This window comes from Scyliorhinus torazame, chromosome 18 (assembly GCF_047496885.1).
Source record: "Scyliorhinus torazame isolate Kashiwa2021f chromosome 18, sScyTor2.1, whole genome shotgun sequence".
NCBI classification, from domain to species: domain Eukaryota; kingdom Metazoa; phylum Chordata; class Chondrichthyes; order Carcharhiniformes; family Scyliorhinidae; genus Scyliorhinus; species Scyliorhinus torazame.
The window spans coordinates 84,699,546-84,727,331 of record NC_092724.1 but is presented as its reverse complement, the minus strand read 5'-3'; the positions used below and the strand labels follow the sequence as shown (position 1 = coordinate 84,727,331).

The 27,786-nt window shown below is 48.3% G+C and overlaps 1 protein-coding gene across 2 annotated transcripts in view; it reads right to left on the bottom strand.

Annotated features, from left to right (window-relative positions):
- The window catches only part of LOC140395338 (protein HID1), a 306,127-nt gene that overhangs the window by 209,565 nt on the left and 68,776 nt on the right, over positions 1 to 27,786 (bottom strand). For both annotated transcript variants that reach the window (XM_072482976.1, XM_072482977.1), the window contains exons 5-8: positions 13,370 to 13,476; positions 11,476 to 11,592; positions 10,494 to 10,716; positions 10,024 to 10,080 (exon numbers count right to left, since the gene is read on the bottom strand). In XM_072482976.1, the coding sequence (XP_072339077.1) occupies positions 10,024 to 10,080; positions 10,494 to 10,716; positions 11,476 to 11,592; positions 13,370 to 13,476 (504 nt within the window). The remainder of the gene's footprint in view (positions 1 to 10,023; positions 10,081 to 10,493; positions 10,717 to 11,475; positions 11,593 to 13,369; positions 13,477 to 27,786) is intronic.

Below are 27,786 nucleotides of genomic sequence, written 5' to 3'. Positions count from 1 at the left end.
GCCTTCCCATTTACCTGACCAAAATGCATGTTAAACCCCATCTGCCACATTTTGGCCCGCTCTCCTAACCCATCTATATCCATTTGTAAAGTTTTTATTTCCTCCTCGCAACTTACTGTCCCATCTATATTTGTGTCATCTGCGAATTTGGCTACAGAACCTTTTATCCCTATATCCAAGTCGCTAATAGAGATTGTAAATAGCTGGGGCCCATGGACTGAACGCTGTGGCACCCAACATGTTACATCTTGCCATCCAGAAAAAGACCCATTTATCCTGACTCTCTGCCTTCTGTCTGTCAGCCAGTCTTCTATCCACACTAATAAATTACTCCTAATCCCATGTGATCTAATCTTGTGAATTAATCTTCTGTGCCGCACCTTATCAAGCGTCTTCCGGAAGTCCAGATCAACAGGATCCCCAATCCTGGAGGAGGTTGAGGGGCGACCTGATAGAGGTCTACAAAATTATGAGGGGCATAGACAGAGTGGATAGTCAGAGACTTTTTCCCAGGGTAGAGGGATCAATTACTAGGGGGCATAGGTTTAAGGTGCGAGGGGCAAGGTTTAGAGGAGAGGTACGACGCAAGTTTTTTTACACAGAGGGTAGTGGGTGCCTGGAACTCGCTGCCGGAGGAGGTGGTGGAAGCAGGGACGATAGGGACATTTAAGGGGCATCTTGACAAATACATGAATAGGATGGGAATAGAGGGATACGGACCCCGGAAGTGTAGAAGATTTTAGTTTAGACGGGCAGCATGGTCAGCGCAGGCTTGGAGGGCCGAAATGGCCTGTTCCTGTGCTGTACTTTTCTTTGAGCCGGCTCTCCAGGATCTCCAGGAAGATCGTACTTTTCTTTGTTCTTTGTTCAATATCCACTTTGCTTGTTACACCTTCGAAGAACTCTAGCAAATTAGTCAAACATGATTCGCCCTTCATATAACCATGCTTACTCTGCTGGGTAGCATTTTGACTTTCCAAATGTCCTGATATTACTTCCTTGATAATTGATTCTAACAATTTCTCAACAAAAAATATTAAACTAACTTGTCTTTAATTTCCCACATTCTGCCTCCCTGCCTTTTTGAATAAGGGCGTTATGTTAGCATTTTTGCAATCACTGGAATCTTTCCCGTGTCCAGGTAATTTTGGAATATTATAACCAATGGAGCCACTATCTCTGCTGTCACTTCCTTTAACACCCTTGGATTTAGGGCCGGCATGGTAGCACAGTGGCTAGCACGGTTGCTTCACAGCTCCAGGGTTCCAGGATCGATTCCCGGCTTGGGTCACTGTCTGTGCCGGGTCTGCACGTTCTCCTGTGTCTGTGTGGGTTTCCTCCGGGTGCTCCAGTTTCCTCCCACAGTGCAAAGATGTGCAGGTTAGGTGGATCGGCCATGCTAAATTGCCCTTAAGTGTCCAAAAAAGGTTAGATATGATTACTGGGTTACTGGTGGAGGTGTGGGCTTAAGTAGGGTGCTCTTTCCAAGGGTCGGTGCAGACTCGATGGGCCGAATGGCCTCCTTCTGCACTGTAAATTCTATGATGTCGACTATCAGGCCTGGGGACTTGTCTGCCCTCAATCCCAAGCGTTTATTGGGTACCGTTTTCCTTTTGATGCTGATTGTTCTAAGTTCCTCCTTTTCTATTACCTCACAATTGCCCGATCATAAAAAAATGGTACTACTGTCCTTCACCGTGAAAACGGAGGCAAAGTATTGATTTAACATCTTTGCCATTTCGGTGTTCCCCACTATTGGCTCTCCGGTTTCATCTTCCAAGGGACCAACGTTCACTCTAGGGGCTCTCTTCCCTTTTCTGTACTTATAGAAGCTTTTGCTATCCTTTGATATTTTGCGCTAGTCTTCTTTTGTAATTTACCTTCGCTCTTTTTACTATTTTTAGTATCTCCTTGTTCATGTTTGAAAGGCTTTTCCCCAGGGTAGAGGGGTCAATTACTAGGGGGCATAGGTTTAAGGTGAGAGGGGCAAGGTTTAGAGTAGATGTACGAGGCAAGTTTTTTTACACAGAGGGTGCCTGGAACTCGCTACCGGAGGAGGGGGTGGAAGATGGGGCGATAGTGACATTTAAGGGGCATCTTGACAAATACATGAATAGGATGGGAATAGAGGGATACGGACCCAGGAAGTGTAGAAGATTGTAGTTTAGTCGGGCAGCATGGTCGGCACGGGCTTGGAGGGCCGAAGGGCCTGTTCCTGTGCTGTACATTTCTTTGTTCTTTGTTCTGTCCCAATCTTCCAGTCTGCCACTGGCCTTTGCAATATGATATACCTTAGTTTTTGTCTTTATCATAGAATTTACAGTGCAGAAGGAGGCCATTCGGCCCATCGAGTCTGCACCGGCTCTTGGAAAGAGCACCCCACCCAAGGTCAACACCTCCACTCTATCCCCATAACCCAGTAACCCCACCCAACACTAAGGGCAATTTTGGACACTAAGGGCAATTTATCATGGCCAATCCACCTAACCTGCACATCTTTGGGCTGTGGGAGGAAACCGGAGCACCCGGAGGAAACCCACGCACACACGGGGAGGATGTGCAGACTCCACACAGACAGTGACCCAAGCCGGAATCGAAACTGGGACCCTGGAGCTGTGAAGCAATTGTGCTATCCACAATGCTACCGTGCTGCCCTTTATATTGTCCTTGACCTCATTGTTTAGCCATGGATGTTTTCTATCCCTTTTACCATCTTTGTTCCTCACTGGGATATATGTTAGTTGTGAGGAATTGAGTATCTCCTTCAACAACTGCCACTGCTCATCAGCTGTCTTACCTTTTAGCCTTCCTGCCCACTCTACTCGAGCCAAATTTGACCTCATGCCTATGCATTTTCCTTTGTTTAATTTGTAGCCATCTGGGATGGTCACTTACAAGGGAAGTATGGCCACTTGCAAAGAATCATGGGAAATATGGCCAATGCAGGATCCAGACGAACTCAGAGCTTAAGTGTATATTTGCCACTAGATAACCAGACACTATCAAAACACCTAGCCGATTTGCATTCTAATGGCCCATTTCCCCAGAACAAAAGACTTGTACTCGGGTATCAGATACAGATACATCGGCGCCACTCCCTTCACCCAGGAAGCCCAAACAGCCACGGTCAATGCCCGCTCCACACACCCAGCCATCAAGGCAGCCGTCCCTTTATTGGCTACAATCGAAGGCAGCAATCGAAGCCTGCCGAATTATTGGGTCCAAAGCCAAGGACCGCCCAAATAAGCACGAAACCCCCGAAGGATAAAAAGAGACACTGCCATGTGTTCAGTCTCTTTTGGCCCCGGCGCACCGGCACTCTCTTGGCCCGGCCTACGGCCAATTGCAGCACCACGACCAGAAGCAAGTTCAAGACCAACGATCACTACCAACATAGAATATAGAACATAGAAAATACAGCACAGAACAGGCCCTTCGGCCCACGATGTTGTGCTAGATTAATCATAGATTATCATTGAATTTACAGTGCAGAAGGAGGCCATTCGGCCCCCTGAGTCTGCACCGGCTCTTGGAAAGAGCACCCTACCCAGACGCAACACCTCCACCCAACACCAAGGGCAATTTTGAACACTAAGGGCAATTTATCATGGCCAATCCACCTACCCTGCACATCTTTGGACTGTGGGAGGAAACCGGAGCACCCGGAGGAAACCCAAGCAGACACGGGGAGGACGTGCAGACTCCGCACAGACAGTGACCCAAGCCGGAATCGAACCTGGGACCCTGGAGCTGTGAAGCAATTGTGCTATCCACAATGCTACCGTGCTGCCCTTAAGAACAAATAAATTTACACTATATCATTTTACCGTAATCCATGGACATATCCAATAGCTGCTTGAAGGTTCCTAATGTTTCCGACTCAACTACTTCCACAGGCAGTGCATTCCATGCCCCCACTACTCTCTGGGTAAAGAACCTACCTCTGATATCCCTCCTATCTTCCACCTTTCACCTTAAATTTATGTCCCCTTGTAATGGTTTGTTCCACCCGGGGAAAAAGTCTCTGACTGTCTACTCTATCTATTCCCCTGATCATCTTATAAACCTCTATCAAGTCGCCCCTCATCCTTCTCCGTTCTAATGAGAAAAGGCCTAGCACCCTCAATCTTTCCTCGTAAGACCTACTCTCCATTCCAGGTAACATCCTGGTAAATCTTCTTTGCGCCTTTTCCAAAGCTTCCACATCCTTCCTAAAATGAGGTGACCAGAACTGTACACAGTACTCCAAATGTAGCCTTACCAAAGTTTTGTACAGCTGCATCATCACCTCACGGCTCTTAAATTCAATCCCTCTGTTAATGAACGCGAGCACACCATAGGCCTTTTTCACAGCTCTATCCACTTGAGTGGCAACTTTCAAAGATGTATGAACATAGACCCCAAGATCTCTCTGCTCCTCCACATTGCCAAGAACTCTACAGTTAACCCTGTATTCCGCATTCATATTTGTCCTTCCAAAATGGACAACCTCACACTTCAGGGTTAAACTCCATCTGCCACTTCTCAGCCCAGCTCTGCATCCTATCTATGTCTCTTTGCAGCCGACAACAGCCCTCCTTAATATCCACACCTCCACCAATCTTCGTATCGTCTGCAAATTTACTGACCCACCCTTCAACTCCCTCATCCAAGTCATTAATGAAAATCACAAACAGCAGAGGACCCAGAACTGATCCCTGCGGTACGCCACTGGTAACTGGGATCCAGGCTGAATATTTGCCATCCACCACCACTCTCTGACTTCTATCGGTTAGCCAGTTCGTTATCCAACTGGCCAAATTTCCCACTATCCCATGCCTCCTTACTTTCTGCAGAAGCCTACCATGGGGAACCTTATCAAATGCCTTACTAAAATCCATGTACACTACATCCACTGCTTTACCTTCATCCACATGCTTGGTCACCTCCTCAAAGAATTCAATAAGATTTGTAAGGCAAGACCTACCCCTCACAAATCCGTGCTGACTATCCCTAATCGAGCAGTGTCTTTCCAGATGCTCAGAAATCCTATCCTTCAGTACCCTTTCCATTACTTTGCCTACCACCGAAGTAAGACTAACTGGCCTGTAATTCCCAGGGTTATCCCTAGTCCCTTTTTTGTACAGGGGCACAACATTCGCCACTCTCCAATCCCCTGGTACCATCCCTGTTGACAGTGAGGATGAAAGGATCATTGCCAGCGGCTCTGCAATTTCATCTCTTGCTTCCCATAGAATCCTTGGATATATCCTGTCAGGCCCAGGGGACTTGTCTATCCTCAAGTTTTTCAAAATGCCCAACACATCTTCCTTCCTAACAAGTATTTCCTCGAGCTTACCAGTCTGTTTCACACTGTCCTCTCCAACAATATCGCCCCTCTCATTTGTAAATACAGAAGAAAAGTACTCGTTCAAGACCTCTCCGATCTCTTCAGACTCAATACACAATCTCCCGCTACTGTCCTTGATCGGACCTACCCTCGCTCTAGTCATTCTCATATTTCTCACATATGTGTAAAAGGCCTTGGGGTTTTCCTTGATCCTACCCGCCAAAGATTGTTCATGCCCTCTCTTAGCTCTCCTAATCCCTTTCTTCAATTCCCTCCTGGCTATCTTGTATCCCTCCAATGCCTGACAGGGACAGACATATCAAGGACACGTTCCTTGAACAAGTTCCACATTTCACTTGTGTCCTTCCCTGACAGCCTATGTTCCCAACTTATGCACTTCAATTCTTGTCTGACAACATCGTATTTACCCTTCCCCCAATTGTAAACCTTGCCCTGTTGCACGCACCTATCCCTCTCCATTACTAAAGTGAAAGTCACAGAATTGTGGTCACTATCTCCAAAATGCTCCCCCACTAGCAAATCTATTCATTACCAAGTACTAAATCCAATATTGCCCCTCCTCTAGTCGGACAATCTACATACTGTGTTAGAAAAGCTTCCTGGACACACTGCACAAACATCACCCCATCCAAACTATTTGATCTAAAGAGTTTCCACTCAATATTTGGGAAGTTAAAGTCACCCATGACAACTACCCTATGACTTCTGCACCTTTCCAAAATCTGTTTCCCAATCTGTTCCTCCACATCTCTGCTAATATTGGGGGGGCCTATAGAAAACTCCTAACAAGGTGACTGCTCCTTTCCTATTTCTGACTTCAACCCATACTACCTCATTAGGGTGATACTCCTCGAACTGCCTTTCTGCAGCTGTTATACTATCTCTAATTAACAATGCCACCCCCCCCCCACCTCTTTTACCACCCTCCCTAATCTTATTGAAACATCTATAACCAGGGACCTCCAACAACCATTTCTGCCCCTCTTCTATCCAAGTTTCCGTGATGGCCACCACATCGTAGTCCCAAGTACCGATCCATGCCTTAAGTTCACCCACCTTATTCCTGATGCTTCTTGCGTTGAAGTATACACACTTCAACCCATCTCCGTGCCTGCAAGTACTCTCCTTTGTCAGTGTTCCCTTCCCCACTGCCTCATTACATGCTTTGGCGTCCTGAATATCGGCTACCTTAGTTGCTGGACTACAAATCCGGTTCCCATTCCCCTGCCAAATTAGTTTAAACCCTCCCGAAGAGTACTAGCAAACCTCCCTCCCAGGATATTGGTGCCCCTCTGGTTCAGATGCAACCCGTCCTGCTTGTACAGGTCCCACCTTCCCCAGAATGCGCTCCAATTATCCAAATACCTGAAGCCCTCCCTCCTACACCATTCCTGCAGCCACGTGTTCAACTGCACTCTCTCCCTATTCCTAGCCTCGCTATCACGTGGCACCGGCAACAAACCAGAGATGACAACTCTGTCTGTCCTGGCTTTTAACTTCCAGCCTAATTCCCTAAACTTGTTTCTTACCTCCACACCCCTTTTCCTACCTATGTCGTTGGTACCAATGTGCACCACGACTTCTGGCTGCTCCCCCTCCCCCTTAAGGATCCTGAAGACACGATCCGAGACATCCCTGACCCTGGCACCCGGGAGGCAACATACCTTCCGGGAGTCTCGCTCACGACCACAGAATCTCCTATGTATTCCCCTAACCATTGAATCTCCTACAACTATTGCTTTTCTATTCTGAGCAATGCCCCTTCCCTTCTGAGCCCCAGAGCCAGACTCAGTGCCAGCGACCTGGCCGCTAGGGCCTTCCCCCGGTAGGTCATCCCCCCCCAACAGCATCCAAAACGGTATACTTGTTTTGAAGGGGAACGGCCACGAGGGATCCCTGCACTGTCTGCCTGTTTGTTTTTTTTCCCCCTCACTGTAACCCAGCTATTCTTGTTCTGTACCTTGGGTGTGGTTACCTCCCTGTAACTCTTCTCAATCACCCCCTCTGCCTCCCGGATGATCCGAAGTTCATCCACCTTCAGCTCCAGTTCCCTAACACGGTCTTTGAGGAGCTGAAGTTGGGTGCACTTCCCGCAGGTATAGTCAGCGGGGTATCCCTCACCACCCACATCCTACAGGAGGAGCATGCAACTGGCCTAGCCTCCATCCCCTCTTACCTGACAGAATATAGCTGCCCTGTGGACTAACTAGATCTCCGCCCTCCGACTCTGCTCCCAGTCAGCTACACTTTCTGTAAACTCCTGGCTCTCTTATCACTCTTTGCAGAAATGTCGGAAACAAATTAAAGGAGCACCTTACTCCCTCCTCACCTAACTCCCTCGGTCACCAAACTCTTACTATAGCACTCAAAATGCACCAAATTCAGCACTACCTCGGTCACCAAACTCTTACTATAGCACCCAAAATGCACCAAATTCAGCACTCCCTCGGTCACCAAACTCTTACTATAGCACTCAAAATGCACCAAATTCAGCACTCCCTCGGTCACCAAACTCTTACTATAGCACTCAAAATGCACCAAATTCAGCACTCCCTCGGTCACCAAACTCTTACTATAGCACTCAAAATGCACCAAATTCAGCACTCAGTGCAAACAAAGTCTGCACTGTAGGGGATCACTTTAATACTGTGAATCTAGCCTCTGAAAACTGGCCTAATCCAATTAACTAATTAACAAGCTCCAGCTGCAAGTGCCTACAAGTAGAAGCTTGTTTAAAGCTGATTGAAAATTCTCCTTCTCCTAAACCAAACAGCAACTTTTAAGTTAATTAACTAAATGAAAGAAAGACTAAACTTTAGATAAAAACGAAGCCTTATACTCCCTCGGTCACCAAACTCTTACTATAGCACTCAAAATGCACCAAATTCAGCACTCAGTGCAAACCAGACGGATGAGCCCAGCATAAACAAAGTCACTTCCCCAGACCCAGCCACGCAAGATCTGATCAAAGGCCTTGTTCCTCTGCATAAAGTCGGGTCCTGAAGTTAAGTACAGGATGTTGTAGTGTTAGGTGTAATTTAGCTTGTAGTGTTTTATGTTGCGTGTCAAAGTAATTCTTGTTTGTAAATAAACTATCACTGAACTTGAACTAACTAACTGGTTGTTGGGTCTTTGATCGATATCCAGCTAAACCTTGTGGTGGTATCATTTGATACCTGGCGACCCTGAAAAGCAATATCATCATTAATAACTGTCATATCAGTATCCAGTTAAAAAGAGCAACATTATTGGCGTCTCCGGTGCAAATTGGCAACAACTTCCAGAACGCTAGTGTGAAACTCCACTTTCTCACCCCCAAACTGAACTTTGAATTCTACCATACTATGGTCACTACTCCCTAGAGGATCCTTAACTATGGGGTCATTAATTAATCCCTCCTCATTACACGATACCACATCCATAGTAGCCTGCTCCCTGGTTTGTTTCCCAACATACCGTTCCAAGAAATAATCTCGAATACATTCAATTAACTCTGCCTCCAGGCAGATTCTTCCAGTCTATGTGCTTATTAAAGTCACCCATGTTTATTGCCATACCTTTCTTACAAGACGCCAATATTTCCTGGTTTATTATGTGCCCCACAGTAGAACTACTGTTTGGGGCCTATAGATTACTCCTACCAAGGACTTTCTCCCTAAGTTATTTCTTATTTCTACTCAGACTGATTCGACATCTTGATCTCCACTGCTTATGTCATTTCTCATTACAGCACTGACCCTTTTCCTCACCAGCAAGGCTGCGTCACCTCCTTTTCCTTTCGGCCTATCTTTCCGAAATACTGCGTACTCTTGGATATTCAACTCCCTGTAACTATGTTTCAATAATCGCCACCAAATCATAACCTTCTGTTTCTATTAAATCATTAAGTTTGGTCCAAATACTTTGTGCATTTAGATACAAAGCTTTTAATTTGTTCCACTGTTAAATTTCTCTACTCTTCCATAATTCCTTGGTGCATAAAGACATTTACCTGTTCCGTCCCTCACATTTATTTTCTGGTAACCATCCGCCACATCGCTAACCTGCACCTCTTACCTCCTCCTTAAAATTGGGTTTTCTAATTTCCCCGACACACTGAACCCCCCCCCACCGGCTCCCAAAAACCCATTCAGTTGAAAGTCCCATTTACAGCTCTAGTTATGCGATTCACGAGGACTCTGGTCCCAGCATGATTCAGATGACAACCATTCCATCAGAATCGCTCCCTCCTTCCCCAGTATTGGTGCCAATGTCCGGTGAATTCAAACAATTTCTAGAGTCTAACTTTTCGAGTCCAATGACTCTTTGTCAAAGCTTTGACAAAGAGTCATTGGACTCAAAACATTAGCTCTTTTCTCTCCCTACAGATGCTGCCAGACCTGCTGAGATTTTCCAGCATTTTCTCTTTCGTTTCACCTGTTCTAATACTTCCTTCTTTGGCTTGGTCTGATTACAAACCTGTTAAGTGTTGTTATGGGCAACCAAAACTGCACACTTCCAAATAGTTTGAATTGAAGATTCTAAGTTTACCCACATTTGATTACTGGTCAGTTGGTTTATCTTTCTCTCCCACTGTCACATTGACTGGGCTCTAGTCTCATGTCATAATTTGCAATTAGCATTCCCCAGAATTTCAAAGAAAATGTTACTGCAGAAGATTTAAGGAGACTTACCTCTTCTCTATGTATCCTAGACAAGTAGTTGACAAACAGATTCTCAGGACCAGGAGGCTGTAAGAGGCAAATAAAGTTTGGAGCCATGAACTTTGTATTTGGGGATAATTAACATTATTTTCAACATGTCAAAGTTAATTGTCCTTTTCTGATGGCCTCGTGGGTTAACACTAACCAACATGGTACTGATTCATGGTATTGTAAATGGAGACCTGCTGAAGGAAACTGCCTGGAGTTGACATCAAGCAGTGGACAACAGGCTCCAATGTCCCTGAGTCTGGGAGAAGAAAGGAGACCTAAAATTTCTATGACCGATATGCACTACAGCTCTCCAGTCCAGAGAGTGAGTGTGACAGCAGACACCAGCTAGGATATTTTCATATGAAACATAATACTCTGTGAATGTTGGAAGCACTGAGTCAGCAGTGAAGAGGTTGATCACAGCTCGAACCTGCATTATGTGGCCTCACCTCTGTGTCGTCCATGGCAGTGCTTGTTGTGGTCCCATCCACAGAAGGGCTCAGGCTGGTGGAGGCATCATGGTCCAGGGTGGCAATGAGCACCTGAGCAGCCACCTCCACGAGGGGCTCCCGGTAGTCGGAGAAGAGGAGATGGTTGTACGGAATGCCATATCCCACAGGGTCATATGCACACACTATGTTCAACAGCGATGTAAACAGCGGCAACGCATGCCTGAAAACACAGCAGTCAACCACAAGTCAGTGAGAGAGCTTACAAAGCAACTAATTGTACAAACAGTGAGTTTCTAAGTGAGAACCAGTGCAACGTTCAGGGAGAAAGGAGGGATAGAATCCACACAAAGTATAGGTGGTCAATTGGTAAGAGTCCAGGAGAGTCAGGGATCAGACACTAACTGCTCAGAGCACAGAGTCCAAGAGAGTAAGAGGGTCAGGGGTCAGACACTGACCACACAGAATACCAAGACTGGGTGGGCTGAGAGTCAGAAGTTATTCTTAACTTCGAGCAAGGTAATGTCACCTGACAAAAAACATTACAGCGCAGTACAGGTCCTTCGGCCCTCGATGTTGCGCTGACCTGTGAAACCACTCTAAAGCCCATCTACACTATTCCCTTATCGTCCATATGTCCATCCAATGACCATTTGAATGCCCTTACTGTTGGCGAGTCCACTACTGTTGCAGGCAGTAATCTTAATAGATTAAACGGTTGTTAATTATTTTGGGCAGGCGGGGTGGGGTGGGAATAGATCAGACAGCCAATCACACCCACTCCCAAAAATAGCCACATCCCGAAATTCCCTTCTCTATCAAGTTGCAAAATCTGGGTGGGATGACCGATAGAAGAGATTTTAGAGAATGGACGTGGAGTGGGGGCAGCGGAACAGTACCAAAAAACCCTGCCCAGATTCTGGGAATAACACAACATTCCCTCACAATGCTAGGAACCTTCTTTGTTTTGCCTGGGCCTCACCTGTTTTCTGTTGAACAGAAGAATTGGACCCATGGGTTGAGAACGTTCCCCTCCGAGGTGGGTGGGAGGTATACAGCCTCGGAGAAACATGTCAGCAGCAGCTTCAGAAGCTCGGTCCTGATGGAACAAGAGAACTGCTGGGTGAGGGAGAAAACTGCAGCAAACCCATCTCACCCTTCACTCCATCAGTGTTCAACGGGTTCAAATCTTTGATCCAAGCACTTAGAATCTACAGCATTGCAAAGAGCCACTCAGCCCATGGTCTGTGCTGTCGTTAATATTTCCCAATTTAGTTATTTCTTCCTACTCTGTCCCCTATTCCCTTCTCCCTCATGTAGGCTCAAGCCTCAATCAAGGAACCACTGCCTCTTCAATCATTCCTAATAGATTAATCCTCCCAATTTTAACAACATCCTTATAAATCAATTTCCCCAATATTCAGTTGGCTCTTTATAGCCAGGTGATGACAGTGGATGACTTTTGTTTTCTAATGTATCTTTCAAATTAGTAAATGGGAGCATTAGTAAATGCGAGTTAGTAAAAGTGAGCATGAAACTTTGGATTGTTGTAAAAACCCATCTGAATCATTCGGGAAGGAAACCCACCATGTTTCCCAATGTTGGTTCTATATGTACCGCACTTTTTACCCAATGCTGATTCGATATCTACTGCCATTTTTCCCAATATTGGTTCTATATTACCGCCATTTTTCCCAATACTAGTTCTATATCTACTGCCATTTTTCCCAATGTTGGTTCTATATTACCGCCATTTTTCCCAATACTAGTTCTATATCTACTGCCATTTTTCCCAATATTGGTTCTATATGTACCTCCATTTTTACCCAATGCTGGTTCTATATGTACCGCCATTTTTCCCAATATTGGTTCTATATGTACCGCCATTTTTACCCAATGCTGGTTCTATATGTACTGCCATTTTTACCCACTGCTGGTTCTCTCTGTACTGCCATTTTTACCCACTGCTGGTTCTATATGTACTGCCATTTTTACCCACTGCTGGTTCTATATGTACCGCCATTTTTACCCAATGCTGGTTCTATATGTACCGCCATTTTTACCCACTGCTGGTTCTATATGTACCGCCATTTTGATCCAATGCTGGTTCTAAATGTACCACCATTTTGATCCAATGCTGGTTCTATATGTACCGCCATTTTTACCCACTGCTGGTTCCTATATGTACCTCCATATTTGCCCAAAGCTGGTTCTATATGTACCGCCATTTTTACCCAATGCTCGTTCTATATGTACCACCATTTTGATCCAATGCTGGTTCTATATGTACCATCATTTGGATCCAATGCTGATTCTATATGTACCTCCATATTTGCCCAAAGCTGGTTCTATATGTACCGCCATTTTTACCCAATGCTCGTTCTATATGTACCACCATTTGTACCCAATGCTGGTTCTATATATACCACCACTTGTATTCTATGTTGGTCCTATATGTACCGCTATTTTTGCCCAATGCTGGTTCTATATGTACCTCCATTATTCCCCAATGCTGGATGTATATGTACTGCCATTTTTACCGCTGGTACTATATGTACCTTCATTTTACCCAATGCTGGTTCATAGAATAGAATAGAATTTACAATGAAGGCGGCTATTCGGCCCATCGATTCTAAACCAGCCCTTGAAAGAGCACCCTGCCCAAACCTACACCTCCGCCTTATCCCCATAACCCAGTAACCCCACCTAACCTTTGGACACTACGTCATGCCTGGTCATTGCCTGCACTGGTCACTGACCAGACACTGCCCACTCTGGGTACAGCTTGGCGGTGATCCCAAGAACATGTAGATGATGGGCTACAATCAAACCAAACCCACACCTGTAAATTAAGCGGCACCGCAGCCGTGTCTCACCTGTTCAGGTCATGGATGTAGTTGTGCGGCGGAGAATGGGCAAAGCCCACCCCAGCCTCCCAGATGTATTCACAGCTATCGATACTGTGAAGATCCTCAGCAGTCTCCTGAAGACAAGTGAAAAAGATTAGTGAGTAAGCAGTGAAATCTTACACGACATCCACCATCATCAACCAGAAATGTGCTTGTAATCAGCATTCAGTAAGATAACATCAGTGCTTGGAATGGGGCACATTCCATACCAGGCATCCAGTAACATCACCAAACACCAGCAGCACAGGTTAGATACAGAGTCAAAATCCTTCTACATTGTCCCATCAAATAGGCTTGGTCAAAATATAGGTCAGGGGCAGAGATTATAGAGGTAATGGTTGGGGTGAAAGTTGATATGCAGGATGCACGGGAAGGCTTGCGTCAGGACTGCTGAATTGGACGGCGAAGGGTATTCTGTCGGTTGTGTCCCATGTTTGTCTTCTGAGGAGGTCGGTGCGGTTTTTTGCTGTGGCGTGTTGGAACTGTCGATAGATGAGTCGAGCGCCATATTCCATTTGTACGAAGGCATCTTTCAACATCTGTAGATGTCTGTTACGCTCCTCCTCGTCTGAGCAGATCCTGTGTATACGGAGGGCTTGTCCATAGGGGATGGCTTCTTTAATGTGTTTCGGGTGGAAGCTGGAGAAGTGGAGCATCGTGAGGTTATCCGTGGGTTTGCGGTAAAGCGAAGTGCTGAGGTGACCATCCTTGATGGAGAAGAGTGTGTCCAAGAATGCAACTGATTTTGGAGTAGTCCATGGTGAGTCTGATGGTTGGATGGAACTTATTGATGTCACCGTGTAGTCGTTTCAGTGATTCTTCGCCATGGGTCCAAAGGAAAAAAATGTCATCGATGTATAACGTCGGTTGAAGGTCCTGTGCGGTGAGTAGGTCTTGTTCAAACTGGTGCGTGAAGATGTTGGCGTATTGGGGTGCGAATTTGGTCCCCATGGCTGTTCTGTGTGTCTGGATGAAGAATTTGTTGTCGAAGGTGAAGACGTTGTGATCCAGAATGAAGCGGATGAGTTGCAGAATTTCATCTGGAGAGGGGGTGGAGGGAGGGATGTGGGGGGATGTTTTTGTAGGGGGGGTTCTTGGGAGGGGGGGGGGAAGGGGTTCGATGTTAACAATGGACAGGGGCGGGTCAGGCTTATGGGGCAGGGCCCGGTGGTATGGTGATGGTGGATAAGAAAGGTGGGCGGGTGAGAGACCCCCAGTAAGGATAATCACGTGGAACGTGAGAGGGCTAGGAGGTCTGGTCAAGAGGTCAAGGTGCTTGCACATCTTAAAAGTTTGAAAGCCGATGTAGCAATGCTGCAGGAGACTCACTTGAGGGTGAAGGACCAGGTGAGACTTAAAAAGGGCTGGGTTAGCCAAGTGTTTCACTCCGGATTTGATGGAAGGGCTCGAGGGGTAGCGGTGCTGGTCAGCAAAAGGGTACGCTTCCAGATGGAGAAGGTGGTGGCAGATCAGGGGGGTAGATATGTGATTGTGACAGGGGCATTGGAGGGGAGATTAGTGGCGCTGTTAAGTGTATACGGTCCCAATTGGGACGATGTGGGATTCGCGAGGAAGGTGTTTGGGGCTATTCCCGACTTGGATACGCATGAGCTGATTGTGGGGGGGGACTGGAACCTGGTGCAGGAGCCAAGGTTGGACAGATCACGGCCGCGCTCGCTGGTCCCATCGGGGGGGGCGAAGGCGCTGGCTGGGCTAATGGTGGAAATGGGAAGGGTGGACCCTTGGAGGTTCCTGCACCCAAGGGAACGGGAGTATTCGTTTTTCTCAGCGGTCCATAAGGTATACTCGCGGATCGACTTTTTTGTGGTGGGGAAGGCTTTGCTGGCTGGAGTCAAGGGGTCGGAATACTCTGCAATTGCAGTGTCAGATCACGCTCCACATTGGGTGGATATGGTGCTAGAGAAGGGGGCAGCGCAGAAACCGGGGTGGAAACTGGATGTGGGGCTTTTGGGGAACCAAGTATTCTGAGAGAAAATTGAAAACTTAATTAAGGAATATGTACGTTTCAATTGTACGGGTGAGGTGTCGAAGGCAGTCGTCTGGGAGGCTCTAAAGGCGGTGGTGAGAGGTGAGGTAATTTTGTTTAAGGCTAGGGTGGATAACGAGGAGAGGTTGGAGCGGCAGAGTGTAATAGATGAGATGTTGGAGGTAGATAAGAGGTATGCAGAGGATGGGGACCCGTCGAAGCTGGAAAAGAGGAAGGAACTACAGGCGAGCTTCGACCGACTGTCCACCAGGAAGGCGGTGTGCCAACTGAGACGAGCAAGGGGTACAGTTTATGAACATGGAGATAAGGCGGGGTTAGGGTTAGGGTGTATGTTAGCAGGTCAGCTCCGGAGGGAGGCAGCGGCAAAGGAAATTCTTCAGGTGAAGGATAGGGCAGGGAAGTTGGTGGTGGCCCCAGTGCTGATTAACAAGGTTTTTGAGGGCTTCCGGGTGCGGCGATGACCAGCTGAGTCGCACGTTTTGGCAGCTCCCTGTGAAACGGACTTTTGGGCTCTTGATAGGAGCCCCAACGGCAATTTTGACGGCTAAAAACACTGTGCGGTAAACCAGAAGGGAATCCCCCCTGGATACGGATGGAAAAAGGAGGAGAGAGTGGCCAGATTGCAGTGGATCCTTTAGAACAGCGGCAAGGAAGGCAAGCAAAAACCAAGATGGCGTCGGAAGGTGGCAGTTTAACATGGGGCCCTGAACAACAAGAGTTCTTGAAATGCTGTGTGGAAGAGATCAAAAATGAAGCTATGGGCAGCACGGTAGCATTGTGGATAGCACAAATGCTTCACAGCTCCAGGGTCCCAGGTTCGATTCCGGCTTGGGTCACTGTCTGTGCGGAGTCTGCACATCCTCCCCGTGTGTGCGTGGGTTTCCTCCGGGTGCTCCGGTTTCCTCCCACAGTCCAAAGATGTGCAGGTTAGGTGGATTGGCCATGCTAAATTGCCCATAGTGTCCAAAATTGCCCTTAGTGTTGGGTGGGGTTATTGGGTTATGGGGATAGGGTGGAGGTGTGGACCTTGGGTAGGGTGCTCTCTCCAAGAGCCGGTGCAGACTCGATGGGCCGAATGGCCTCCTTCTGCACTGTAAATTCTATGAAAAAAGGAAATGAAGAAAGAGCTGTTGGCCCCGATACTACAGGCGATCGAAGGGCTAAAGGAGGAACAAAAGACCCAGGAGCGGGAGCTTCGGGTCGTGAAGGCAAAGGCAGCCGAGAATGAGGACGATATACAGGGCCTGGTGGTGAAGACGGAGACGCAGGAGGCACATCAGAAACGATGTGTGGAAAGGTTGGAGGCACTGGAAAACAACGCAAGGAGGAACAACCTGAGGATTCTTGGTCTTCCTGAAGGTGTGGAGGGAGCGGACGTCGGGGCATATGTGAGCACGATGCTGCACTCGTTAATGGGAGCGGAGGCCCCGGCGGGTCCGTTGGAGGTGGAGGGAGCATACCGAGTGATGGCGCGAGGACCGAGAGCAGGAGAAATTCAAAGAGCCATAGTGGTGAGATTCCTCCGTTTTAAGGATAGAGAAATGGTCCTTAGATGGGCGAAGAAAACTCGGAGCAGTAGGTGGGAGAACGCGGTGATCCGCGTTTATCAAGACTGGAGTGCGGAGGTGGCGAGAAGGAGGGCGAGCTTTAATCGGGCCAAGGTGGTGCTTCATAAAAAGATAAAATTTGGAATGCTGCAACCGGCAAGACTGTGGGTCACATATCGAGGGAGGCACCACTACTTTGAGACGGCGGATGAAGCGTGGACTTTTATTGTGGAAGAAAAACTGGAATGAGCGGGTTATGAAAAAGAACGTTCGAACAAAGTGGTGGGGCGAATGTGGGGGGCAAAGAGGGGTTTTATGTACTAATCCTGCGATGTGGTAACTTTTCTCTCTCCCACAGGTGGTGATGGGGGGAGGATGGGAGGTAGAGGAGATGGGGCGTTGGCCATTGGGGGCGGGGCCAAGGGAGAAGCGCAGGCTTGGTTCCCGCGCTATGATAATCATGGCGGGAATAGAGAAGCAGGAAGGAGGGGGCGTCGCACGGTGCGAGCCGAGGTCACGGGGGGAAGCCGAGGTCAGCCAGAGTTTGCTGACTTCTGGGAGCAACATGGGGGGAGTAATTACGCTAGCAGGGGATCTAGCGGGGGGGGTGGGAGGGGGGAATTACTGGGTTGCTGCTGCTGGGGAGAGGGGGGAGCTGGTATGGGAGAGGATGGGCGGGGTGGCACCGCCTGGGGGAGATACAGCTGCGTGGGAACTGGGTGAGGAGCTGGATAAAGGTGATAGCTAATCGACAAGGGGGGGGGGGGGTAGGAAGCCCCCCAACTCGGCTGATCACGTGGAACGTGAGAGGGCTGAACGGGCCGATAAAGAGGGCACGGGTACTCGCACACCTTAAGAAACTTAAGGCAGATGTGGTTATGTTACAGGAAACGCACCTGAAACTGATAGACCAGGTTAGGCTACGCAAAGGATGGGTGGGGCAGGTGTTCCATTCGGGGCTAGATGCGAAAAACAGGGGGGTGGCTATATTAGTGGGGAAGCGGGTAATGTTCGAGGCAAAGACTATAGTGGCGGATAACGGGGGCAGATACGTGATGGTGAGTGGCAAACTACAGGGGGAGACGGTGGTTTTGGTAAACGTATATGCCCCGAACTGGGATGATGCCAATTTTATGAGGCGGATGCTAGGACGCATTCCGGACCTAGAGATGGGAAAGCTGATAATGGGGGGAGATTTTAATACGGTGTTGGAACCAGGGCTGGATAGGTCGAAGTCCAGGACTGGAAGGAGGCCGGCAGCAGCCAAGGTGCTTAAAGATTTTATGGAGCAGATGGGAGGTGTAGACCCGTGGAGATTTAGCAGACCTAGGAGTAAGAAGTTCTCGTTTTTCTCCTATGTCCATAAAGTCTACTCGCGAATAGACTTTTTTGTGCTGGGTAGGGCATTGATCCCGAAGGTGAGGGGAACGGAGTATACGGCTATAGCCATTTCGGATCACGCTCCACACTGGGTGGACTTGGAGATAGGGGAGGAAACAGGAGGGCGCCCACCCTGGAGAATGGACATGGGACTAATGGCAGATGAGGGGGTGTGTCTAAGAGTGAGGGGGTGCATTGAAAAGTACTTGGAACTCAATGATAATGGGGAGGTCCAGGTGGGAGTGGTCTGGGAGGCGTTGAAGGCGGTGGTTAGAGGGGAGCTGATATCAATAAGGGCACATAAAGGGAAGCAGGAGAGTAAGGAACGGGAGCGGTTGCTGCAAGAACTTTTGAGGGTGGACAGACAATATGCGGAAGCACCGGAGGAGGGACTGTACAGGGAAAGGCAAAGGCTACATGTAGAATTTGACTTGCTGACTACAGGCACTGCAGAGGCACAATGGAGGAAGGCACAGGGTGTATAGTACGAATATGGGGAGAAGGCGAGCAGGTTGCTGGCACACCAATTGAGGAAAAGGGGAGCAGCGAGGGAAATAGGGGGAGTGAGGGATGAGGAAGGAGAGATGGAGCGGGGAGCGGAGAGAGTGAATGGAGTGTTCAAGACATTTTATAAAAAATTATATGAAGCTCAACCCCCGGATGGGAGGGAGAGAATGATGGGCTTCTTGGATCGGCTGGAATTTCCCAAGGTGGAAGAGCAGGAAAGGGTGGGACTGGGAGCACAGATCGAGGTAGAAGAAGTGGTGAAAGGAATTAGGAGCATGCAGGCGGGAAAGGCCCCGGGACCGGATGGATTCCCAGTCGAATTCTATAGAAAATATGTGGACTTGCTCGCCCCGGTACTGACGAGGACCTTTAATGAGGCAAAGGAAAGGGGACAACTGCCCCCGACTATGTCTGAAGCAACGATATCGCTTCTCTTAAAGAAGGAAAAGGACCCGCTACAATGCGGGTCCGAGAGACCTATTTCCCTCCTAAATGTAGATGCCAAGGTCCTGGCCAAGGTAATGGCAATGAGAATAGAGGAATGTGTCCCGGGGGTGGTCCACGAGGACCAAACTGGGTTTGTGAAGGGGAGACAGCTGAACACGAATATACGGAGGTTGTTAGGGGTAATGATGATGGCCCCACCAGAGGGAGAAACGGAGATAGTAGTGGCAATGGATGCCGAGAAAGCATTTGATAGAGTGGAGTGGGATTATTTGTGGGAGGTGTTGAGGAGATTTGGTTTTGGAGAGGGGTATGTTAGATGGGTGCAGCTGTTGTATAGGGCCCCAGTGGCGAGCGTGGTCACGAATGGACGGGGATCTGCATATTTTCGGCTCCATAGAGGGACAAGGCAGGGATGCCCTCTGTCCCCATTATTGTTTGCACTGGCGATTGAGCCCCTGGCGATAGCGTTGAGGGGTTCCAAGAAGTGGAGGGGAGTACTTAGGGGAGGAGAAGAGCACCGGGTATCTTTGTATGCGGACGATTTGCTACTATACGTGGCGGACCCGGCGGAGGGGATGCCAGAAATAATGCGGATACTTGGGGAGTTTGGGGATTTTTCAGGGTATAAATTGAACATGGGGAAAAGTGAGTTGTTTGTGGTGCATCCAGGGGAGCAGAGTAGAGAAATAGAGGACCTACCGTTGAGGAAGGTAACAAGGGACTTTCGTTACCTGGGGATCCAGATAGCCAAGAATTGGGGCACATAGCATCGGTTAAATTTAACGCGGTTGGTGGAACAAATGGAGGAGGATTTCAAGAGATGGGATATGGTATCCCTGTCAATGGCAGGGAGGGTGCAGGCGGTTAAGATGGTGGTCCTCCCGAGATTCCTCTTTGTGTTTCAGTGCCTCCCGGTGGTGATCACGAAGGCTTTTTTTAAAAGGATTGAAAAGAGCATCATGGGTTTTGTGTGGGCCGGGAAGACCCCGAGAGTGAGGAAGGGATTCTTACAGCGTAGCAGGGATAGGGGGGGCTGGCACTACCGAGCCTAAGTGAGTATTATTGGGCCGCTAATATTTCAATGGTGAGTAAGTGGATGGGAGAGGAGGAGGGAGCGGCGTGGAAGAGATTAGAGAGGGCGTCCTGTAGGGGGACTAGCCTACAGGCTATGGTGACAGCCCCATTGCCGTTCTCACCGAGGAACTACACCACAAGCCCGGTGGTGGTGGCTACACTGAAGATTTGGGGACAGTGGAGACGGCATAGGGGAAAGACTGGAGCCTTGGGGGGGTCCCCGATAAGAAACAACCATAGGTTTGCCCCGGGGGGAATGGATGGGGGATATGGAATGTGGCAAAGAGCAGGAATAACGCAACTGAAAGATCTGTTTGTGGATGGGAAGTTCGCGAGTCTGGGAGCGCTGACCGAGAAATATGGGTTGCCCCAAGGGAATGCATTCAGGTATATGCAACTGAGGGCTTTTGCGAGGCAACAGGTGAGGGAATTCCCGCAGCTCCCGACACAAGAGGTGCAGGACAGAGTGATCTCAAAGACATGGGTGGGGGATGGTAAGGTGTCAGATATATATAGGGAAATGAGGGACGAAGGGGAGACTATGGTAGATGAACTAAAAGGGAAATGGGAAGAAGAGCTGGGGGAGGAGATCGAGGAGGGGCTGTGGGCAGATGCCCTAAGCAGGGTAAACTCATCGTCCTCGTGTGCCAGACTAAGCCTGATTCAGTTTAAGGTATTACACAGGGCACATATGACTGGAGCACGGCTCAGTAAATTTTTTGGGGTGGAGGATAGGTGTGCGAGGTGCTCGAGAAGCCCAGCGACTCATACCCATATGTTTTGGTCATGCCCGGCACTACAGAGGTTTTGGATGGGGGTGACAAAGGTGCTTTCAAAAGTAGTAGGAGTCCGGGTCGAACCAAGCTGGGGGTTGGCTATATTTGGGGTTGCACAAGAGCCGGGAGTGCAGGAGGCGAGAGAGGCCGATGTTTTGGCCTTTGCGTCCCTAGTAGCCCGGCGCAGGATATTGCTAATGTGGAAAGAAGCCAAGCCCCCGGGGGTGGAGACCTGGATAAATGACATGGCGGGGTTTATAAAGCTAGAGCGGATTAAGTTCGTCCTAAGGGGGTCGGCTCAAGGGTTCACCAGGCGGTGGCAACCGTTCGTCGAATACCTCGCAGAAAGATAGACGGAATGGGAAAAAGAAGGCAGCAGCAGCAGCCCAGGATCGGGGGGGGGGGGAAAGAGAGGTGGGGGGGGGGGGGGGGGGAGGAGGAACCAGAAGGACTCTCAGGGTTGTTAATATATACTGTATAGTATGTATAGGTCGTTGCGACAGATAATTATATATTGGACTGTTAAATTATATTTTTGGAGAGTGTTACTTGTGACAAGGCAGTTGCCAATTAGGGCTAGTTTTCATTTTTGTTATTTATTATTTATTCATTTTTTGTTTATAAAATAGGTCATTGTTATTTGTGTTGTTATAATATTGTGTAAAGGATGCACAATGTACTGTGTTGGTTGACCAAAAATTTTCAATAAAATATTTAATAAAAAAAAAAACAAGGTTTTTGAGGAGTTTTATGAGAGGTTGTACAAGTCAGAGCCACTCGGAGGAGACAGTGAGATGCAGGAATTTCTCGATGGGTTGGAGTGCCCAGGGCTAGGGGAGGGGGACAGGGCTACATTAGAAGGAGCAATAGTGGAGCAGGAGATAAAGGATGCGATTGGGAGGATGCAGTCGGGGAAGGTGGCAGGGCCGGATGGGTTTCCGGTGGAATACTATAAAAAATTTAAGGATAGGTTGGCACCCCTGATGGTGGGGATGTTTGAGGAGGCGATAGGGAAGGGGGTGTTGCCGCAAACCTTGGGGCAGGCATCGATTTCCCTGTTACTAAAAAAAGATAAGGATCCAACGGAGTGTGGGTCGTATCGGCCCATATCACTTCTGAATGTGGACGTAAAAGTGTTGGCGAAGGTACTAGCGGGTAAGCTGGAGGACTGCCTTCTGAAGGTAATAGGGGAGGATCAGACGGGGTTCGTGAAAGGGAGGCAGCTGTTTTCGAACATTAGGAGGGTTTTGAACGTTGTTATGGCACCGGCGGAAAGAAAGGAAACAGAGGTAGTTGTGGCATTGGACGCCGAGAAGGCGTTTGATCGGGTAGAATGGGGGTACCGGATGGCAGTGCTGGAGCGGTTTGGGATTGGACCAAGGTTTGTGAACTGGGTAAAGCTATTATACAAGGAACCGAAGGCGAGTGTCCGCACAAATAATATCAGTTCGAGATATTTCTCTCTCCACCGTGGGACGAGACAGGGATGTCCTATGTCCCCCCTGCTGTTTGCACTTGCGATTTAGCCGCTGGCCATCGCTTTGAGAAGTTCGGGAGCATGGAATGGATAGAGCATAGGGTGTCCTTATATGCCGACGACTTGCTGCTGTATGTGTCGGAGCCGAGTGCGTCGACAGGAGGAATATTGGAGCTACTGCGGGTATTTGGGTCTTTCTCGGGGTACAAGTTGAATCTGGACAAGAGTGAGTACTTTGTGGTGTCTCGGCCGGGGGTGGGGGGGCTGCCATTCCGTAGAGCAGGGACTCATTTTAGGTATCTGGGGGTGCAGGTTGCCCGGGAGTGGGGGAGACTTCGCAGGTACAACATCACTAGTTTGGTGGGGAGAGTGAAAGCCGATCTGGCAAGGTGGGACGGCCTTCCTCTGTCACTGGCAGGTCGGGTACAGGCGGTTAAAATGAATGTGTTGCCGCGATTCCTGTTTATTTTTCAATGCCTACCGATTTTCCTGCCAAAGTCTTTTTTCAGGGAGATTGAGGGAAGGATTACCTCATTCATATGGGGAGGGAAGGTGGCCTGAGTGAGAAAGGTGCTGCTACAGAGGGGAAGGCAGGCAGGGGGTTTGAGTCTCCCGAACTTGTTGTACTACTACTGGGTGGCGAATGTGGAGAAAGTGCGGAGCTGGGTCAGAGGGGTGGATTCTCAGTGGGTCAGAATGGAGGAGAGTTTGTGCAGGCGGTCGGGGCTGAAGGCACTTGCAACAGCGCTGCTCCCGATAGCTCTGGGGAAATATTCAGGGAGTCCGGTAATAATAGCTTCATTGAAAATCTGGAGGCAGTTTCGCCAACACTTCGGGTTGGGGTTAGGGTCAAGGGAAATGCCGATTCGGGGGAACCACAGATTTGAGCCAGGGAGGTGGGATGGAAGTTTTCGGAAATGGGAAGAGAAGGGGATTAAGACGTTAAAAGATTTGTTTCTTCGGGGTCGGTTTGCAGGATTGAGAGAGCTGGAAGCGAAGTATGGGCGAGAGCAGGGAGAAGTGTTTAGGTACATGCAGGTTCGGGATTTTGCCAGGAAGGAGATACAGAGCTTCCCAGAGGAACCGGCCTCCACATTGCTGGAGGAGGTGTTGACGACAAGGGGACAGGAGAAGGGGGCAGTGTCAGCGGTGTACGGAGCTATTCTGGAAGAGGATAAGGCACCACTGGAAGGGACCAAAGCAAAGTGGGAGGAAGAGCTGGGAGAGGTGTGAGGTGCTCCGGAGAGTGAATGCCTCCACCTCATGTGCGAGGTTGGGGCTGATACAGCTGAAGGTGGTATATAGAGCGCGCACCTCACTAGGGCGAGGATGAGCCGATTTTTTGAAGGAGTAGAGAATGTGTGTGAACGTTGCAAGGGGGGGGGGGCACGAATCACATTCATATGTTTTGGTCCTGTCCAAAGCTAGGGGAGTACTGAAAGGAGGTGTTTAGGGTAATTTCCAAGGTGGTGCATGTGAAACTGGACCCGGGTCCCCAGGAGGCCATATTCGGGGTGTCGGACCAGCCAGGGTTAGAAACGGGAGCGGAGGCAGATATCATAGCCTTCGCCTCGTTGATCGCCCGAAGGCGGATCCTGCTGGGATGGAGAACAGCCTCTCCACCCAGTGCCCTGGCGTGGCGGGGGGACCTGTTGGAATACTTGACCCTTGAGGAGGTTAAGTTCGAACTGAGGGGAAGCTCGGAGGGGTTCTACAAGTCATGGGCACTATTTATTATGCACTTTCAAGAACTGGATAACATCGAACATTAGTTGGGGGGGTGGAGTGTGTAGATTAAGGGTGACTATGGGTAATCCCGGATTCCTTTTTGTCATTTGTTTATGTAAACATGTGGGCTGAGGTTTGGGGGTTGGTGGGCGGAAGGGATCGTTGTTATTATGGGGATTGACCTATCTTGCTGATTAATGTTTATTGTTGATGGGTGTAAATGTGGGAGAAAATGTGAAAAAGGAGGAGAATTTAAAAAAAAAAAAAATTTTTTTTTTTTTTTAAAGAATACCCTTCGCCGTCCAATACTTTCCCGGAGCGGAGAAACTACGACATCTTCTTCACAGCCTTCAACACGTCATCGATGAAGATGAACATCTTGCCAAGGTCATCCCCACACCCCCACTACTTGCCTTCAAACAACCGCGCAACCTCAAACAAACCATTGTTTGCAGCAAACTACCCAGTCTTCAGAACAGTGACCACGACACCACACAACCCTGCCATGGCAATCTCTGCAAGACGTGCCAGATCGACATGGATACCACCATTACACGTGAGAACACCACCCACCAGGTACGCGGTACATACTCATGCGACTCGGCCAACGATGTCTACCTCATACGCTGCAGGAAAGGATGTCCCGAAGCATGGTACATTGGCGAGACCATGAAGACGCTGCGCCAACGAATTAATCTCTGGATCTGTAAAGATTTAATCACCTGCTAATGCTCGCATTCCAAGCATTGTCTGGCATCTTTGAATCTGTCTATATATATGTTTCTGGAACATACCTCTTCATTCACCTGAGGAAGGAGCAGCGCTCCGAAAGCTAGTGACATTGAAACAAACCTGTTGGACTTTAACCTGGTGTTGTAAGGCTGGTAGAAGTAGGGAACCCTGGATGACTCGAGATATTGAGACTCTGGTCAAAAAGAAGAAGGAGGCATATGACGTACATAAGCAACTGGGATCAAGTGGATCCCTTGAAGAGTATAGAGATTGTCGAAATAGAGTTAAGAGGGAAATCAGGAGGGCAAAAAGGGGACATGAAATTGCTTTGGCAAATAATGCAAGGGAGAATCCAAAGAGATTCTACAGATACATAAAGGGGAAAAGAGTAACTAGGGACAGAGTAGGGCCTCTTAAGGATCAACAAGGACATCTATGTGCAGAGCCACAAGAGTTGGGTGAGATCCTGAATGAATATTTCTCATCGGTATTCACGGTGGAGAAAGGCATGGATGTTAGGAAACTAAGGGAAATAAATAGTGATGTCTCGAGAAGTGTGCATATTACAGAGGAGGAGGTGCTGGAAGTCTTAAAGCTCATCAAGGTAGATAAATCCCCGGGACCTGATGAAATGTATCCCAGGATGTTGTGGGAGGCTAGGGAGGAAATTGCGGGTCCCCTAACAGAGATATTTGAATCACCGGCAGCCACAGGTGAGGTGCCTGAAGATTGGAGAGTGGCGAATGTTGTGCCCTTGTTTAAGAAGGGCAGCAGGGAAAAGCCTGGGAACTACAGACCGGTGAGCCTAACATCTGTAGTAGATAAGTTGCTAGAAGGTATTCTGAGAGACAGGATCTACAAGCATTTAGAGAGGCAAGGACTGATTTGGGGCAGTCAGCATGGCTTTGTGCGTGGAAAATCATGTCTCACAAATTTGATTGAGTTTTTTGAGGGGGTGACCAAGAAGGTAGATGAGGGCAGTGCAGTAGACGTTGTCTACATGGACTTTAGCAAAGCCTTTGACAAGGTACCGCATGGTAGGTTGTTGCAGAAGGTTAAAGCTCACGGGATCCAGGGTGAGGTTGCCAATTGGATTCAAAATTGGCTGGACGACAGAAGGCAGAGGGTGGTTGTAGAGGGTTGTTTTTCAAACTGGAGGCCTGTGACCAGTGGTGTGCCTCAGGGATCGGTGCTGGGTCCACTGTTATTTGTGATTTATATTAATGATTTGGATGAGAATTTAGGAGGCATGGTTAGTAAGTTTGCAGATGACACCAAGATTGGTGGCACAGTGGATAGTGAAGAAGGTTATCTAGGATTGCAACGGGATCTTGATCAATTAGGCCAGTGGGCCGACGAATGGCAGATGGAGTTTAATTTAGATAAATGTGAGGTGATGCATTTTGGCAGATCGAATCAGGCCAGGACCTACTCAGTTAATGGTATGGCGTTGGGGAGAGTTATAGAACAAAGAGATCTAGGAGTACAGGTTCATAGCTCCTTGAAGGTGGAGTCGCAGGTGGACAGGGTGGTGAAGAAGGCATTCGGCATGCTTGGTTTCATTGGTCAGAACATTGAATACAGGAGTTGGGACGTCTTGTTGAAGTTGTACAAGACATTGGTACGGCCGCACTTGGAATACTGTGTGCAGTTCTGGTCACCCTATTATAGAAAGGATATTATTAAACTGGAAAGAGTGCAGAAAAGATTTACTAGGATGTTGCCGGGACTTGATGGTTTGAGTTATAAGGAGAGGCTGGATAGACTGGGACTTTTTTCCTTGGAGCGTAGGAGGCTTAGGGGTGATCTTATAGAGGTCTATAAAATAATGAGGGGCATAGATAAGGTAGATAGTCAACATTTTTTCCCAAAGGTAGGGGAGTCTAAAACTAGAGGGCATAGGTTTAAGGTGAGAGGGGAGAGATTCAGAAGGGCCCAGAGGGGCAATTTCTTCACTCAGAGGGTAGTGAGTGTCTGGAATGGGCTGCCAGAGGTAGTAGTAGAGGCGGGTACAATTGTGTCTTTTAAAAAACATTTAGATAGTTACATGGGTAAGATGGGTATAGAGGGTTATGGGCCAAGTGCGGGCAACTGGGACTAGCTTAATGGTAAAAACTGGGCGGCATGGACTGGTTGGGCCGAAGGGCCTGTTTGAATGCTGTAAACTTCTATGATTCTATGACTGCATGTCAGGGATCAGAGCAGGGGTGGGTTGGGCAGGTTTTTCATCCGCTCTCGATGGCAGAACCAGGGGTGCGATGATTTTAATTAATAAAAAAGTTCAGTTTTCCTCCTCTCAAGTCGACCCCAATGGTCGATATGTTATTGTATGTGGCTCCCTGGTGAACACTCTGGTTGCCATGGTCAATATTTATGCCCCCAACTGGGATGACACAAATTTTATTAACTCCCTGCTGGCCTCCCTCCCCCAAACTCAACTCACATTAGCTTGTTTTAGATGGGGACCTGAATTGTGTTTTGAACTCTAGATTGGATTGTTCAAAGCCAAAATCTCTTGTCCCATTTGGGATGGCCAGGGCTTTATCTTCTTTTATGACTCAGATGGGGGAGTGGCTCGGGGGGGGGTTCTTGCCACTTTCTGCACCCAAATGATAGGGACTTTTTCACATGTGCACCATGCATATTCCCATATAAATTTTTTCATTTTGGATTGGGTTCTCCTCCCTTCAGAGGTGGCAGCTGAGTAC